We start from the raw sequence: 17781 nt of genomic DNA, 5'->3' as shown, positions 1-17781 counted from the left end.
CTGCCCCAGAGCTCTCAGGACCTCAGACTGGGGCGAAGGTTCACCTTCCAACAGGACAATGACCCGAAGCACACAGACAAGACAACGCAGGAGTGGCTTTGGGACAAGTCTCTGAATGTCCTTGAGTGGCCCAGTCAGACCCCGGACTTGAACAAACATCTCTGGAGAGACATGAAAAAAGCTGTACAGCAATGCTCCCCATCCAACCTGACAGAGCTTGAGAGGATCTACAGAGAAAAATGGGAGAAACTCCCCAAATACAGGTGTGCCAAACTCCCCAAATACAGGTGGGCCAGGCTTGTAGCGTCATACGCAAGAGGATTCAAGGCTGTAATCGTGGCCAAATGTGCTTCAACAAAGTATTGAGTAAAGGGTCTGAATACTTATACAAATGTGATATTTCAGTTTTTGTTTTGAATACATTTTTTTTTCTTTTCATCTGTTTTTTCTTTGTCATTATGGGGTATTGTGTTTCGATTGATGAGGATTTTAGAATAAGGCTGTAACGTAACAAAATGTGGAATAGGTTAAGGGGTCTGAATACTTCCTGAATGCACTGTACATGCGACAACGCGCCAGTAGGATCTCGCTAGCTCGTGCTTTGCTCACCTTCTTGCTTTTTCTGCCCACTATGCTTAATTTGCTCCCACTGTAAATGGCACAGATGAACTATATTGGGTTAGTTATAAATATATTTAGTAGAGTCTGGTGTAAGCAATACTATATTGGAATGGCAGCAATCCTAATACCTTTAATTGTTGATTACCAAAAAATATAAATAATAATTCAGCTTTATTTGAACAGGGAGTCATGCTAAGACCAAGGTCTATTAAACCCTGTATACACATCAATATACAGTTCATAAGCACATCAATATACATAGTGCACACATCAATATACAAAAAGCTAAACACAGTCATAGAAAACAAATACATTCTTCATTATAAAGGTCCTCACTTAGCCTTTTGAATTGACCTAGAGGCCCCAATTCATCCAACTTTAGAAAGCCTTGGAGATCTTTCCACAAGTAAAGTTCAAGATAACTAAAATCAGATTTACCTAACTCATTGGAGATCGAAGGGATCTCCAGAGATAGCCATCCCCAAGACCGGGTTTGGTATCTCACCACCACTGTCGAGAGGGAGAACATGGCCGCCTTCCAAACCCTGGGGATAACATCCAAGATAATTGACAGTTAAAAAACCTGTGTCAATTACTCCGCAGAAAGCTGCAGCAAGAAAGGACCAAGCAAATCAGCTGCAGCGGATTTTATTTTTTACATCAATTTTAAGCAAAGGTATCATGCACAAGAAAACAAAGTTTACAAAGTTGGTACGGGGAACATTTTTAACTCAACTTTAAAACAAATATATGTTAAAACACATCCAAACACAATTCCTAAGAGCAACATTAGAAAAACAATTCCAGGGAAGCGGGTCTCTCCCACCACGTCGGGCTCTGAGGAGACAGGGAGAGAATAGAAATACAGTCAGGTCCCAAAAATTTTGAAAGTGACAATTTTATGTTGTAAAGTAGTCAAAAGATTAGTATTTGGACCCATATTCCTAGCATGCAATGACTACATCAAGCTTTTTCAGTGTAAACTTAAACGACTCAAACCGGGTATGAAGTCTGTAGAAAAGATAATGGGGCAAAATGTTTTTAAATAACATAATCTTTGAGAACTATCACCAAAATAAAAAAAATATTAAAATCTGAAATTCCAAAAATGTCATGGCATGGGGCACCCATTGATTTTGTTATAATGTTTAAGTCACTCAGATAGCATTAGGACACGGCGTAAGCCATGGCAAAATGTGTATAATTGCAGGAAATCAGCTATAAAATGGAAAACTTTTGTATATGCGGCCATGAGGAGAGCCTCTAAAACTGTGCCATTGACCACACCCACTACTTTTTATTTTTTACAATAAAAGTGACTCCAAAATGATACAATACATTATTTACCATTCATTTCTATTGGACACAAAATATAATCTGAAACAACCTAAATGTGTCATTGTCCAAATGCTTTGGGACCTCACTGTGAGACAAACACCGTTCTCAAACACAACAGCAAGCTTGACCAGCGTAAGAACTCCCTGCCCATAGAATGATGAAATCACCACTGTTTTTCTGGTCAGATCATGTGTTCCGGGAAAGAATCCTGGCCCTAGAAGTGACCGTACCTTGGCATCTCTCCGTCACAACCCTGGAGGCTTTAGAGAGCCCATTGCTGGCAGTACAGATGAAGGTGGCATTTCTATTGGGGCTGTAAGACGTCCAGATGACAGAGACGTTGGTGTTGGGATTCCCCTTCCAGAAGGAATCCTCAAACGCAGCTTCTGGTTCCCAGGAGAGGTGGGTGTCCTTCACTGAAGAGGAGCACTGAAGAGCCATCACACAATGGCTGTCCTTCAACATGCTGAAGACCTTACGGACGCTGGGCTTGCTGAGACGCTCTGGACATTTGAATGGAAATACAGGAAGCTCTCATGAATAGAAAACACATTTTCCAGAAACAAAACTGGGAATACAATATGAATACAGTAGAGTTGTTCCACCAAATGAGTACCTTTTGCATCCCTTTGATATTTTAATTAGAAATTGTGCTCAAATATTCCGTTTTAAAAGCCTGTTATAAGAACAAGAGCTCATAGAAAATACAATAAATCTGTGAGAAAGTGCCAAAATTCTGCATTTTGACATGTCCCTCCTGTCCGCACCTACTCTGATTTCTAGATAGATCACAACATAACTAACCCCAACCCCAAAAGTGTTCACCATCATTGTAAAGCCCTAGTTATTTTGTTGCTTTCACAAATTAATTTCTGAAGATTATTATTTATTTCATATGATTAGTGATTCATCTTATCACATGAAACGCCTGTCCCTCATGTTAAGGTCAACCCTGTTACGTGAACTGGACTCTTGTTTTAATATTGTGAAACTATTCATATTTTTTCAAAAGAAACATTGAACATCTAATATTGAAATCATAATGTAAAAGCAGGCGAGCTGGTTCTACTCTTTTTTGGCCTTTTTCTGGTGTTTTGTGGTGGAAAACTGAGTGAGTCGAGCATAACACGTATACCCTGCTACCCATAGATAGACAGACTAGAAATGTTTAACAATGCATTTTTTGGGGGGCTGAAGCTTGCATTCAATTGCCATTTTGGGACCCTTGGGTTCTGGGCTCACTTGCGCCGGCAAATCTGATGGAAATCCTAGAGTGCACCTTTAATACAGGTACATTGTTGTGATTGAGAACCTTACCTGTCACAGTGAGCTGGACAAGTACCTTATGCTGCTCTCCCGTATAGTCTTTAAGGAGAACAGAGTAAACCAGGGCATCCCCTATCCTCACATCTCTTATCTCTAAGTCCCCGGACGAGATGTTGAGTCTTAGACGACCCTGAAACTGCCAGATACGGTCTGTTTTGAGAATGTGTGGTTCTTTCCTGTACGTTGCAATCCAGGTGTTGTTGCTGAATATAGACCACTCTATCTTGCTCAAGATCCAGGATGAGTTGGCTCCAGAAGACAAGGTGACCGATTCTCCGAGGTAACCAGTGGTATCTCCCATCACCACTGAAACATAATGGAATGGAATGATTGTCCTGATGGTATCATGTATAGTAATATACACAGAATTAGATATAACATAATTCAAATAGGGTATCCTTATGGTAATAACAGAGATCATCATCATTATCATCATCAATTGCTTCAATATTCTGAGTATAAACATAAATTATTATTCAGTTTAAATAAATAACTGGTTTTGTGATAACTGTCATTTAAATGAGATAGTATATAATTTAGGACAATTTAGAATTTTCTTTGTTTCTGTTTTCTATTTCGGTCATGGATCAAGACGTAGGCAATACGTATCAATGGAGGTTTGAAATCTTAACCTTAAACAAATTGTATCAAAAGTGGTCAAATTAGCCTAAACTACTTCATACGAGATGTGATATGGACTGATGAAAGGTTACATATACCTTGATCTTCAGTACACCATTAAAGTTCAAAAAGCTCATCGATAAAGGTGACATCATAGCAAGTGCCTTTATCAGGGTTTGGGGTCAGTCCCATTTTATTCAGATGATTTAATTCAAGAATGGACAATTTACATACAGTTGAAGTCAGATGTTTACATACACCTTAGCCAAATATATTTAAACTCAGTTTTTCACAATTTCTGACATTTAATCCTAGTAAAAATGTCCTGCCTTATGTCAGTTAGGATCACCACTTTATTTTAAGAACGTGAAATGTCAGAATAATATTAGAGAGACTAATTTATTTCAGCTTTTATTTCTTTCATCACATTCTCAGTGGGTCAGAAGTTTACATACACTCAATTTGTTTTTGGTAGCATTGCAATTAAATTGTTTAACTTGGGTCAAACGTTTTAGGTAGCCTTCCACAAGATTCCCACAATAAGTTGGGTGAATTTTGGCCCATTCCTCCTGACAAAGCTGGTGTAACTGAGTCAGGTTTGTAGGCCTCTTTCCTCGCACACACTTTTTCAGTTCTGCCTACAAACCTTCAATAGGATTGAGGTCAGGGCTTTGTGATGGCCACTCCAATACCTTGACTTTGTTGTCCTTATGCCACATCTTTGGAAATATGGTTGGGGTCATTGTCCATTTGGAAGACCCATTTGCGACCAAGCTTTAACTTCCTGACTGATGTCTTGAGATGTTGCTTCAATATATCCACATAATTTTACTCCCTCATGATGCCATATATTTTGTGAAGTGCACCAGTCGCTCCTGCAGCAAAGCACCCCCACCACATGATGCTGCCACCCCCGTGCTTCAGTTGGGATGGTGTTCTTCGGCTTGCAAGCCTCCCCCTTTTTCTTCCAAACATAACAATGGTCATGATGGCCAAACAGTTCTATTTTTGTTTCATCAGACCAGAGGACATTTCTCCAAATCTTATGATCTTTGTCCCCATGTGCAGTTACAAACCATCGTCTGGCTTTTTGATGGCGGTTTTGGAGCAGTGGCTTCTTCCTTGCTGAGCGGCCTTTCAGGTTATGTCGATATAGGACTCGTTTTACTGTGGATACAGACACTTTTGTACCTTTTTCAGGCAGCATCTTCACAAGGTCCTTTGCTGTTGTTCTGGGATTGATTTGCACTTTTTGCACCAAAGTACGTTCATCTCTAGGAGAGAGAACGCATCTCCTTCCTGAGCGGTAAGACGGCTGTGTGATCACATGGTGTTTATACTCGCATACTATTGTTTGTATAGATGCACGTAGTACCATCAGGCGTTTGGAAATTGCTCCCAAGGATGAACCATAATTGTGGAGGTCTACAATTTTTTTTCTGAGGTCTTGGAGGATTTCTTCTGATTTTCCCATGATGTCAAGCAAAGAAGCACTGACTGAAATGATGTCAATTAGCCTATCAGAAGCTTCTAAAGCCATGACATCATTTTCTGGAATTTTCCAAGCTGTTTAAAAGGCACAATCAACTTAGTGTAAGTAAACTTCTGACCCACTGAAATTGTGATACAGTGAATTATAAGTGAAATAATCTGTCTGTAAACAATTGTTGGAAAAATTACTTGTGTCATGCACAAAGTAGATGTGCTAACCGACTTGCCAACACTATAGTTTGATAACAAGACATTTTTTTTTAAACTTCCGACTTCAACTGTGCATTTTCAATGAGAATTTCCTTTAGTCTTGTAATGTAATTTCAATTGACTTACTTGATTGAAACAGAATTGACCTCAACCCTGCCCCTCTCATCACTCATTACTTCAAAGTATTAACAATGACAGACTTTTATAGAGACCCTCAATGAAATCAAGAAACATTTAAAAGTAAGCAGCCTACCTGGTAAGATTGTAAGAAGAGCGAGAACAACACATGCCATTTTAAAATGTGACATTCAAAATGGATACTTCTAGTGACAAGTGTGATGCAGAGGCTACATCCTGTATTGTTTGTGGTTAGGCTTCCGCTTCGTTAACATACTTGTCAAAAAACAGTTTGTCAAAGTCACAAGTATAAAAGGTTATTCCACACTATTCCTTTGAATTCTACATTCAGCATGAATTCTCTGACAAAACTATTAATATAAATTGTCGTTCCAATACTACTATAAATTTAAATATGAGACAGAGAGACAGGGGTGGGAGGGGCACATAGCATCATATCACGAGAGATAATTTATTTAAAAGGCCGTAACAATTTAGTCCTAAAATTATGAAATATGAAAAACAGTCACATCATAACTGCAATCTACAAATGTATTTACAACATGAAGTGATACTAAAAAAATATCAAATAAAATGCAGTTCTTATGTAGAAAAAAAGGGGGAAAAAAGCTACCATTGTCTCGAACATATGGTACACATATAAAAAGATAAAACCATTTATATACAACAATAGGAGACAGACGACAGCAGCTCTAAGCTGCCAAAGAGCCCAAGAATCGTTGTTTGTGCTGGACCCATAAGGACTGTTGATGATATTCACCTCAGAGCCTTGAATCGAACAAATCATATCTTAAACTGCACTCAAGTACAGGTTAATAAAAACAGATGTGTTGGTTTGTGTGTTTAGGCATGGTCAAATGTTCAGAACAGTACAGTGGTCATGTTGTACACATGACTATGGATGTGTCTCTCTTTCTTCCAAAAAATGACTTCTTCACTGACTTGATGACTGGTATAAGTAATATGGTGGAAACTCCCACTAGCCCTGGCCTCCACCAAGGCAATGCTTTTGATGGGAAGTAGTAAACGAGTCCACAATTCAGGAGAAATGAGATATTATTGGGACTCAGCCCTATATCTGATATGGACTTTTATTTGGCACGAAAAACAAAAATAACCTCTCATATCATGACGACAATAGGTTCAGTCTGTTTTTTGTATCTGTTCTGTCTTCTTCATTATAAAACCAAGACTGGAATACACATCAAAAGTCCCCAACATAACATCCATTAATTAACGTAACAAAAAATATCCTAAACGTTTCATTTCTTATGAAAATCAGCTGGTCAGTGTTTCAACTAAACATTCATCAGCTGTCCCTAGAACAACCCACTTCCTTTGGACCAGGGTCAGATTTTGTCCAATGAAAATGGTTCCACTGTCAGGAAGCAGTCAGTTTATTTGTCGATTCAGTGATTCCAATCACCTGATTGGTTGACGTCGTAGCTAATTTGCAACTTTTGCAAGCACAACTTTTCTAGTTCTTTTTTTTTTTTTTTTATCAAGTCTTCCTATTCACATTTATCTTTAATATTTTATCAGTTCATTGGTTAGTAATGTAGTAATGTCAACTTCAAATAATGCGGTCCAGTTACTGTCAAGGAATGAGAAACATACAAGTCCCAATGACTAACACAGTAACACACACAAAGACATTCACACACAGTTAATAAAACGGGATAGCCACAGAGGTCTCTCCTCCAGCCCTTGGTAGCAGACGCCACATTTCCACTGCTTTGTGCAAAAAAAGAGACAGATAGCCGTCTTCTCTCCCTTTTTCACACGGAGGTCAACACTGAGAGAGATGGGCTTTGAGGAAAGTTGTAGCATAGGTTCCCTCTTCCTCTCTCGCACCCCCCCCCTTATCCACTACTTTCTCTCCCTCTCTACACAGAGGTTTCCGACTGCAGCCTCATGACAAACTTGTGGCTCTTGGGGTCGATAAACTCCTCCCCCAGGTGGAGGAAGGGGAGGGGCGTCACCGTGACAACCAGGGAGAAGTCGAGACGTCGCAGGGAGAAGACGAGACCCCGACTCAGGGCTGATGTCACCGGCTCCTCGCTCACTAGGGTCCACTGGCGACCCATACCGTTCTCCCGCTGGTACTGCAGCGTGGGGCCTGGAGAAAGGTAGCGCTCCAGGAAGGCCTGAGAGAAACACACAGAGGAGAAGCAGATAGACAGCCAGCCAGGGTGGGACGTCATATCGATAGTGGGGCAACCGCTAGGAGTTAAGTGTTTGTAGTGTGCAATTTCTCTCCGTGGAATGTAAAGTAGGCTAGATATTATTCCTCAGGGGAAACATGCTTATATCAATCCCTTTACGGTCAAGAATAGTGTCTTATATGGGCGGTTATTTGGGGTATACGGGTCCTATTTAAGAGCGTAGTGGTCATATGTAAAGGGTATAGGTGTCACATCAAGAGTGTACATCTTACTGTCTGTTGGGCATCTTAGGGGTCATGTTGTGGGGGCGTTGGAGTCATGTTGTGAGGGTGTAGGGGTCATGTTGTGAGGGTGTAGGGGTCACGTTGTGAGCGCATAGTGATCACGTTGTGAGGGCGTAGTGATCATGTTAAGGGAATGGAGGCTCACCTTGGGGGTCATGTTGTGCGTGATACAGAACTGCAGGTGGTTGATAATGCTCTCCATGCTGTGATAGGGCTGCTGGCGCGTGGTCCTCAGGTACTTCTGCATGGCCCGGGCCATGGGGGCGAAGATGGCCTGAGCTGCCTCCCGGGGGTCCATCACCTCACGGGGGTGTTTGGGGGACGACGCGGCTGGCTCGTCATCCTGGAGACGCTTGATGTGGGTGAAGGCTTCCTCTACCGCCACCACCAGCCTGGGAGGAGAAAAGGGCACGCGTAATGAGTACGCAGGTGTTATTTCAGGCTAGCATTTGTATTGCAAGCGCTAAACCGAGAGGAGCTAAAATAACGTCAGCCTTATTGAAATAGCACAGGCGACGGAGAAAAACAAATTGGTACCATTTAAGGCCATGTGGCAAACAATAATGCAGGAACTAGGGATGGGTATATGAGCAGGCAGGTCTAGGCGGATGAGATGTAGCCATTGTTTGGATGCGTCTGTAAGTTGGTGTTCGTATGTATACGTTTGTTTTTGTATTGTAAATGTAAAAAAAGAAAAAGGAAAAATTCAAAAATATATATATTTAAATCTACTATTCTTTTTTTTTAACGGCAGCCTTTCTATACCTGGGGTTTGAAAAATCTGTGATGTTCCCTTGAACTGTTTAACTCACCAAATGACAAAAAAATGCACTTTTCACAAAAGCAGTTTTTCTACAACAAATGGATTGAAATGTTCTTTCTTTGACGATCTACCCAGCCCAGCGTGTCTCCCCTCCTCACCTGGCCTTGCGCTTGCGGACCCTGCGGTCCATCTCTGCCTCCTCGTAGTAATACTCGTTGTGGGAGTTGTCTCTCCTGCGGGCGGCCGCAGCGATCATCGCTCTGGACTGACCCGTAGAGTTGTTAGTGTTGTTCTCTGGAAGAAAAACCACAATAAAGAAAAAGGATCAACAAACATCTAATGTTACAATTTCTTTGCAAAAAAGAGAACACATAGAAGACAGAGGTGAAGAGGTGAGAAAATGACTGAGGGAAAAGAGGGGCGAGACGATGAGAGACGGAAAGGATAACATTCGAGACTTACCTTCACCCAGAGTGTAGACTTTGAAGCCAGAACTCTTCTTAGAGAGGATGGACTTGGGCAGGTTGAGGAGGGCAGGGTTGTAGACTGGGAAATCACTGTAGTACCGGTCCAGCACCCACACTGCTGCCCTCTGAATACTGGAGAACAACAAGGGAGGTACGAACCCTTATTAATCTATGTCATTACTATGGAATATGTCCTAATCATCATCAGTAGCAGCATCATCATCATTATCCCTTTGGCAGCATCTTAACTCTGGCGATGTGCCCTTGAGCAAGGCACTTAACCCGAGGTGGTCCTGCAGCTATTTTAGATGATCAGCTGGGTGGGGTAAGGTTGCACTCCAGGCCTTGCAGCTTCAAACACACTAAGGTGGGAACCAGATGACTAGCGGAGCAGGCACAACCGCTCCCATTTGATCATACGCATGACTGCCATCTAAATAGCCTGGTGCAACCAAAACATTTTGAGGGGGAATAAACATACACAGACACACACATTCTTTTTTTTCTTCATATTATTATTATTATTATGTTTTGCTGTATATCTTTGTATTTTACATTTGGGTGAGTGTCCTTGTCTATCAGTGTACCAGTGTTGTGTTACTTGTCATGTTTTGTGTCTTGTGTGGATCCCAGGAAGAGTAGCAGCTGCCTCTGCAAAAGCTAATGGGGATTCAAACAAAGAAACGAAGAGATTTGTATGCAAATAGCCCAAACAAACTGACTGATGAGGTAAAGCGGGTTTCGGTTAATCTCCGACTGACAGATTTGCAGGCCAACCACAATGATATCATAAGTCTCTGAAATCAGAGTACTAGGTTACTAAAAATGCAAACAAACTAAACAACCTTTACACAGAAGCCCACACAATAGAAACCCACTCCCCAATCTCTATACAAAACAGCATGTAAACGACAAACACAAAACACCTCAAAACACAACCACACGTCTCCAAGACCCACCTGAGATGTCCCACGTTGTAGAAGCGACTTTCCCCGTCTGTGGTGCGCACCACCTTGAGGCAGAAAGCAGGCTGCAGGTGTCTGACCTCCAGCAGCACCAGGGCCAGGTACTGGATGAAGAGCAGCGCGTCCACCAGCGACGCCGCGTACCCCACAATGCCCCTGTAGTCCCTCTCCCGGGGCTCCAGCACGCGCACGCCGTAGAACAGCCAGTAGGACGCCACGAACAGGAAGACGAGCGCCAGCAGCAGGCAGCGGAAGACGTAGAAGCGAGGCAAGGTAGCGCGCGGCGGGCGCAGGAACAGAGCCCAGGTGGAGATGAGGAGGACCAGGAGCTTAAAGGCCAGGGAGACGTAGAGACCCTCGCAGGGCGTGCCGCAGGGCTCCAGGGCCTCGCGCCACAGTAGCTGCGGCAGAGCCAGGAAAGCCAGGGGGGTGACCAGGGCGAAGAGGCCAAGGACGGCGCCCAATCCTGGGCCCAAGAAACGCCGGCATTCCAGCGGGGAGGACTCCTCGAGCTCCTTGGAGACGCGCGTCAGGTCCTCGTTGGAGACGCTGTGTTCTGACGTTCCAGTCTGCACGGTGGTCGTCTCACCCCAGTTATCATCCTGGAGTAGGGAGAGAGGGGGGGAGAGATTTCTTTGAGCATATGTTGGGAGGTGTGATAGGGAAGAGGCAATATTACCTGAACAAATGGGAGAAGACAAGAGGATGAGTGATAAGAGACAGAGTAGACAGAGAGAAACTAAAGCCAGGTATTGACCCCCAATCAAAGATCAGGGTGTGGAAGTGAGGGGAGATGTACTGTAGGAAAGAAGTGAACTCTGACCCGATCGTCTCCGCGGGTGGACTCGGTGTCCAGTAGAGGCTCTCCAGGGGCATGGATGGTGACCGACTTGTCTCCACGACTACTGCCGTCTCTGCTCTTGGAGCGGTGCCTGTCACGCCTATCCCTGAACATCACACACAGAGACAGAAACAAAAAGGGTTAACCGTAACTGTCATGGTTTTCTATTTTTGGGGGAGGTTTACCAAACCAGGTCAACAAAGTTATACACAGCTTCCCTGACATGCATGTTCACGCAAGTGAGAGTGTAGAAACAAGAGAGTGAGTGTGAGTACATGTACAGTATAAGTATCTATGTCGTACACGTGTTACCCACCTGTGCTTCCTAGAGTTGCGGGAGTGTGAGGACTTGTAGGAGTAGCCCGAGTACTGCGACTCGTTGTCCATGTCAGAGGCCGGTGGGCGGGGTTTGCCCCTGTGGGCACCTCCTCCCCCGTGCCGTGCTGCCCGGCTCCGCCCAGCTGACTCTTGCGGTGGCTGATGGACTTGGATGAGAGGGCCAGAGGCAGGCGGAGGAGCTCAACCTTACTCCTGAAGGAATCTATCTTGGAGGCCGGAGGAGAGGGGGGGGGACAGACCTGACGGAAGGGGGAGAGGGGTGGTGAGCGAATGAGGAGATAGAAAACTGTTTATTAATATGTTATTAACATGTCCGTCAGGACTAATTACATGGTAATACTGTATCAGACAGACAAGCGGTCACAACAGGACTAAAGGGCAGGTTGTGGAAAAAAGAAGAGCTCAAAGGGATAGCTTTTATATAAGACTCTAAACAGCAATGTGGGAAAAAAACTCTTATTTTAATTTGCTTGCATTGCCTCGTCACTCTGTCTGGGATATGAAGGAACTCAGTGAGTTGGCAGTTTGCTTTCATTGGATAAATGAGGATTATTTTGCAGCCCATTTTAGGTTGCTCTCACAAGACACAAACACATTAAACGGAAGGATTTTCCATATTTGGGAGATGGGTTATAGCAGCTGAAGAAGCCTCACAATGAAGTTGTGGTATAACTTCAGAGGTTATTAACCTCGTTTATACTCTCCTGGGGTAGAAGCTCAATTTCACTCCTCATACGTAAGTTCAGATGTTAAATGGTGTGTATTTTCCAGCAACAAAATGCATTTCACCAAGTTGACAGGAGCTTGCCACTGCCTTTTCATATTCCCGATTGTACTCGCACACACACACACACACACACACACACACACACACACACACACACACACACACGCGCACTGCATTCCATGCCATGCCCTGTGGTCTCCAGGGCAACAGAGCTTGGCTATTACTATGGGGATGAATAAGAGGCGATGGGTGAGAGGGGATTGGGGGGTGTTACCATGGTGGCCTGACCAACTCCCCACCTTCTCTCCCACTTGTGTCTAGAAAGACATTCGGGTTCTGAACTACTCCATCCTGATTTTGCCAGTACGTGTTTACATCAGGTAATATGTTGCAAAGAACCCAATGCAATTTCAGCTGGACTAGCACTGCTACCTCCAATGAGAGAGGCATTGATTCTTAATGTGATAATGTGTAGTGAATGAAAAACTATTTCTGTCACTCTCCCTCGTCTCTCGCTCCAATTCACTCCTCAACCCTTTTTGGGCCCTCACAATAGGTTTCATGTGAGAATAAGACAGGAGCTTCTTGGTTAAGACACACACACTCTATTCATACAAATGCCAATGACATTAGCTAGAATTCTATACATGGCTTCTAGAGGCCGAGAAGGCTAAATCATTTAAAGAACGATGACAACAAAATGAGGACGTTTGCAGAAACACCAACTGTTTGCCCAGGTGCCTTAACAATGAATGAAATAGCTGAATAAGAATGAAACCGACAGAAAAAAATATATATTGCCATTTAACATTTACTGGGGAATAGGCCTCTTTTGAGAGAGCCTGAGTAGCTCACGGAAGTAAAGGTCTCAGCAAATTCATCAGGACAGCTATATAGAAAACAGGAGAGGTAATGATGTCAAGAAGTTAACTACTTTTTGGTTATTAACTGTGTTAGAGAGAGTAAGCTAATAGCAATGTCGGCTATCCTCCTTTAAAACTCAAGTTAAAACAGTCTGTGCTAGCCGCAATCCTTGGGACGTTCCTACGCCATTTAAATTGGTTAAGGTAAGGATTATGGTTAGGGTTAAGGATGTCCCAAGTATCCTCTATAGCACTGACCAAGTTAAAACTATTGGCAAAGATCATCATTGCTGATGAAAACCTAAGGCATTTTTAACTCAAATACTTCTGATAATGAAAAGTCATTATTACTTAAAATGGTTGTGGTACTGACTCAAAACTAAATGAGAAGTCACATCAACTCTATTTTTTAAAAAGTTACTATAACAAATCATTTTTACCCCCAGGATGCTCTACTGCAGGTAGATTTTTTGGAACTGTTTATAATACGTGTTTTTCCATGTACATTGGGTGATTAATTGTATGCTACACAAAAGATAAATAAATGTTTATAAACAAATCCAATCATTTAGTTCGATTTTTAGCACCACTTAGTGAAATGGTCATTCCAGTTTAAAATGGCTTAGGTATTCTCCTCACACCGTTTGTTCCTAACGCTGGCAGACATTATGAATGCAGGTTACGGGTGAATAAAAATGTAAATTGCTGGAAATCTTAACTCTGGCTGGATTCCACTAGGAATTACACATCACTTGGCAAGTCCACATAATGCAACTTGCAGATAAGGTTGCAAAATATGGGTACATTTTCAAAGGTTTTCCACAAATCTGGGAATTTTGGTTAAATTACAGGAATTTTGCAACCCTACTTGCAGGGCTGATGTGGCCTGTAAACCATGAGTTTCAGGCCACTGTATTAGGGTAAAGCTAGGCTTCAAAATAAGGCCGTACAAGATATGTAATGTATTGTCATAAAGAGTTTAATTATAAAGATAACATTCCCCTAGGACCTCACTTTGTGAAGGGCACAGAACTGAAAATAAATACATTCAACATCCATGTCTCTATCACTAACAAATCAGTTTGAGTATTGATTACTAAAAAAAAATGAAGTAGCTGTACTCAGATATATGAAGTGAAATGGGTTTCCTCAAAAGTTTTGAGTAATGGTATCACATTGGGGTTTACAGTGTGGGTTCAATCGGAGTTCACCCTCTGTACTGGACCATAGATGTGGTAAGAAGTCATGTTAAGACGATAGTCCGAGCTGACAGTGGACGACGTCTCTTGCCTCTGCACCGCTCTCCCACCATCCTCTCCCAAAAGCCAAACTGTCTTCTTTCTTGACTTTATTTTCTTTGTGAATCACTGCTAAAAGTAGTTTGACTCCCTTCAGCTTGGTTTATTCAATGACTTATCCAACTCGGTTTTGCAAAAGGCAAATAAGCCTTTTTCAAATCTGTCCTCTCTCACACACATACACAGTAATTACAGTAGCTGGCATTGTTTCACAAGCAGCAGGGCACTATTGTGGTTGATGTGTGGAGGTGTGGTCATGAGTGTGTGTTGTATAGCTTAGTGGGGATATTAAATGACCTATTATTCTCCATTTCTTCTCTACCAGTTAACCCGAGACACGGGGAGAGCAACAGCCCCGTAGATTCTCTCTCCATCCCTAATCTAGCACACCTGATTCTAATAATTAGCTGGTTGATAAACTGAACCAGGCAGTGGTGTAAAGTACGTAAGTAAAAATAATTTAGTACTTTAGTTTTTTGGGATATCTGTACTTTACCATTTATACTTTTGACAACTTTTACTTTACTACATTCTTAAAGAAAATGTACTTTTTACTCCATACATTTTTTTGTCCTCACAACAAAGTGTTATGTTTGTGCAAATCCAACACAACACATCAATGAGTACCACTCTTCATATTTTCAAGCATGGTGATGGCTGCATCATGTTATGGGTATGTTTGTCATCTGCAAGAACCTGGGAGTGTTTTCAGGATAAAAAGAAACGGAATAGACCGTAGCAAAATCCTAGAGGAAAACCTGGATCAGTCTGCTTTCCAACAGACTTTCGGAGACAAATTCCCCTTTCAGCAGGACAATAACCTAAAACACATGGCCAAATATCCATTGGAGTTGCTTACCTAGCCGACATTGAATGTTCCCGAGTGGCCCGTTTATAGTTCTGACTTAAATTGGCTTGAAAATGTATGGCAAGACTTTAAAATGGCTGTTTGGCAATGATCAACAACCAAATGATCAACAACCAATTTGACAGAGCTTGAATAATTTTTTCAGACTGTACAAATGTTGCAAAATCCAGGTGTGGAAAGCTCTTGAGGAGACTTTCTCACCACTGCAAAAGCTGACAAATGTGATTCTAACATGTATTGACTCAGGGGTTTGAATGCTTATGTAAATTACATATTTAATTTGCAATACATTTGCAAAACATTCTAAAAATATGTTTTCACTTAGTCAATGTGTTAGATGGGTGAGAAAAAAAGATGTAGTAAATTGTTGAATTCAGGCTGCATCGCAAGTCAAGGGGAGTGAATACTGCGAAAAGCACTGTTAACCTCTAGTTTGTGGGACGAGTGTGTGTGGTAGAATAAATGTGTGTTCCTTTAATTCCATTGCAGTCCACTGCAACCATTTAACTGTAGGACTCCAATTTAGGCAACACACAAATGTTCTGGGTATTCCATCTGGAACCTCAAAAGGCACCTGCGACTTCATAATAGGCTGTAAAAGTTATAGCCCCTAGTAGCACTGCTATCGAAATGCCGGGGGCTCTCCTCCCTTCCACAGGCCTCGATGAAAGCCTCGGAGGCGCAGCAAGGCGCTAGAGCGTGGCGGCGCCTCAGCCCAGTGTAACTCAACTAATCGAGCCACAGGCTTCATGGGGCCTATCCATTACGAACCGGTCTCATTCCAACAATGAGACGCATGCAACTCAAACGCGCAGATATATGTTTAAAAATGGGTCAGAATAGCCTTTTTCCCGCAAAATATTTGCTACGTTTGTCGGTGAAGGTGTGTTTGTGCGAACCGACTTGAAACAATGTAAAACGTCTCACGCCCATGCAGCAGCACGGATATGTGGGTTGCCAATACAGATTTTAGGGGATTTGTTTATAGTCTGGACGAAAAACCGTCAGAATGCTCACATTCATCAACAAACTGTTATTAGCCAGTTTTATACCTGTGCTATATATGGCACACATGCGTAAAAGTGCAATTTGGGTGACAAGTGAGATACTTCATGTTGTTGCCTAGAGACATGCAAACTCAAACTCAATGGATTCAAATCGGAGTTTAATTTATCGGACTAAACTGCAAGTGGCTATCATCAAGCCATAATGGTTTACAGATACTGCGCCAATGTCAACGGATAATGTTCAATTACATTTTCTAATAAATTGACCAAATATCCTAACCATCAATGCCACCTATTCATTAATGATAAACAATCGGCCAGCAATCGAAGGAAATGAACGGGGAAATGAACGGTCCCAGAGTGCTTTGAATAGAGAGGCTGTGAATGACAAACCTGCCACGGAGAAAGGAAAACTATTTTAGAAGAAATAAATAAAAAGACTCCAAGCTGTTCAGAAAGCTTACCTTTCTTTTCAAAATGTGATACCCAAATGGGTGAACGTGAATCGTAGCCTAAAAATCTCGACACAAAGAAAACCCTAAACAGTGACTCAAATCAGGCAGCGGAGATGTATCCTAATTCAGTTTCTTCTCCAAATACATCATTCAGGAAGGAAAGGTTTGTAACTTGATTCCTCTTCATATACAATATAAATTTATTCAACTGAAAATCATCCAGGCTATACAAAAGCCATGAGCCGCATCCATTCTCGGTTTCTGCATCTGTTCTTTGCTGGAAGCCCCGCTGCGCGTGTGAATACAGTCATTCATCACCGAGAGGGGTGCGCGAGGCAGCGCTCCACAGAGACGCAAAGCTTTTGTATCCCGTTAAATCACAGAATACAATCCATAAAGATACTCCAAGTGTAGGCTTTATCGGACAACTGATATAAATTCAAAATGTTCAGTTCTTAGGAGCTCAAATTTCTTGCGCTCTTGTTCTGTGGTCCCTTGTAACGACAGAACACGTCGCCGGGTTTGGGACAATTGCTCGCCTCCTTTCCAAAAGGGCTAAACTACGTTACACGGTCCCTCGCGGTTTGGAATATTCAGCCAGTTTCCCGATTGGTTTCTGTTTCCGCGTATGGAAACGGTTACAGTCAGTCTTTCTGGATAATTAAGATCCAGATTCGTCTTTCCTCCATTCAAAAGTACTCTGCTTTCCAACCCTAAAAATCAATGGCCTCCCTCCACTCGCCAAAGTCCCCAACGGTGCTCCGCCTCCACTCGCTCCCCTCCCCCTGTTCATTCTGTTCCCAGACACTCACCTCTACTTTCTCTCGTCGACGAGGGCAGGACCATGGTGTAATCCTGCCCCGTTCTCGTCTTTACGAAGGACGATCCCTGAACAGCAGTTTGTCCCAGAACAGATCTACTACAAATGCGTAATCCTCCCTTAACCGTCTGTTTCATACAAAGCTAACTCTGACCCGTAGATGCTCCCCGAATT

At 42.5% G+C, this 17781-nt stretch overlaps 2 protein-coding genes across 2 annotated transcripts; both read right to left on the bottom strand.

The window, feature by feature from the left end:
• Nucleotides 1–1253: 1253 nt before the first annotated feature.
• On the bottom strand, nucleotides 1254–6087 carry LOC135516194 (uncharacterized). The gene is made up of 4 exons (XM_064940299.1): nucleotides 5861–6087; nucleotides 3277–3591; nucleotides 2190–2462; nucleotides 1254–1458 (listed from the first exon to the last, which is right to left on the bottom strand). Exons 1-4 carry the CDS (start codon nucleotides 5913–5915, stop codon nucleotides 1322–1324), a joined length of 780 nt encoding a protein of 259 aa, XP_064796371.1. The 5' UTR covers nucleotides 5916–6087; the 3' UTR covers nucleotides 1254–1321.
• A 696-nt stretch (nucleotides 6088–6783) lies between these two features.
• LOC135516190 (vang-like protein 2) lies at nucleotides 6784–17583 on the bottom strand. The gene is made up of 8 exons (XM_064940293.1): nucleotides 16797–17583; nucleotides 11547–11808; nucleotides 11213–11336; nucleotides 10384–10991; nucleotides 9420–9556; nucleotides 9116–9251; nucleotides 8340–8586; nucleotides 6784–7892 (listed from the first exon to the last, which is right to left on the bottom strand). Exons 2-8 carry the CDS (start codon nucleotides 11615–11617, stop codon nucleotides 7632–7634), a joined length of 1584 nt encoding a protein of 527 aa, XP_064796365.1. The 5' UTR covers nucleotides 11618–11808; nucleotides 16797–17583; the 3' UTR covers nucleotides 6784–7631.
• Between the last annotated feature and the right edge of the window lie 198 nt (nucleotides 17584–17781).

The sequence above is a fragment of the Oncorhynchus masou genome, chromosome 27, assembly GCF_036934945.1.
Source record: "Oncorhynchus masou masou isolate Uvic2021 chromosome 27, UVic_Omas_1.1, whole genome shotgun sequence".
In the NCBI taxonomy this organism is placed as follows: Eukaryota; Metazoa; Chordata; class Actinopteri; order Salmoniformes; family Salmonidae; genus Oncorhynchus; species Oncorhynchus masou.
Note: the sequence above shows the minus strand (reverse complement) of the source record. Positions and strands in the feature narration are given on the sequence as shown.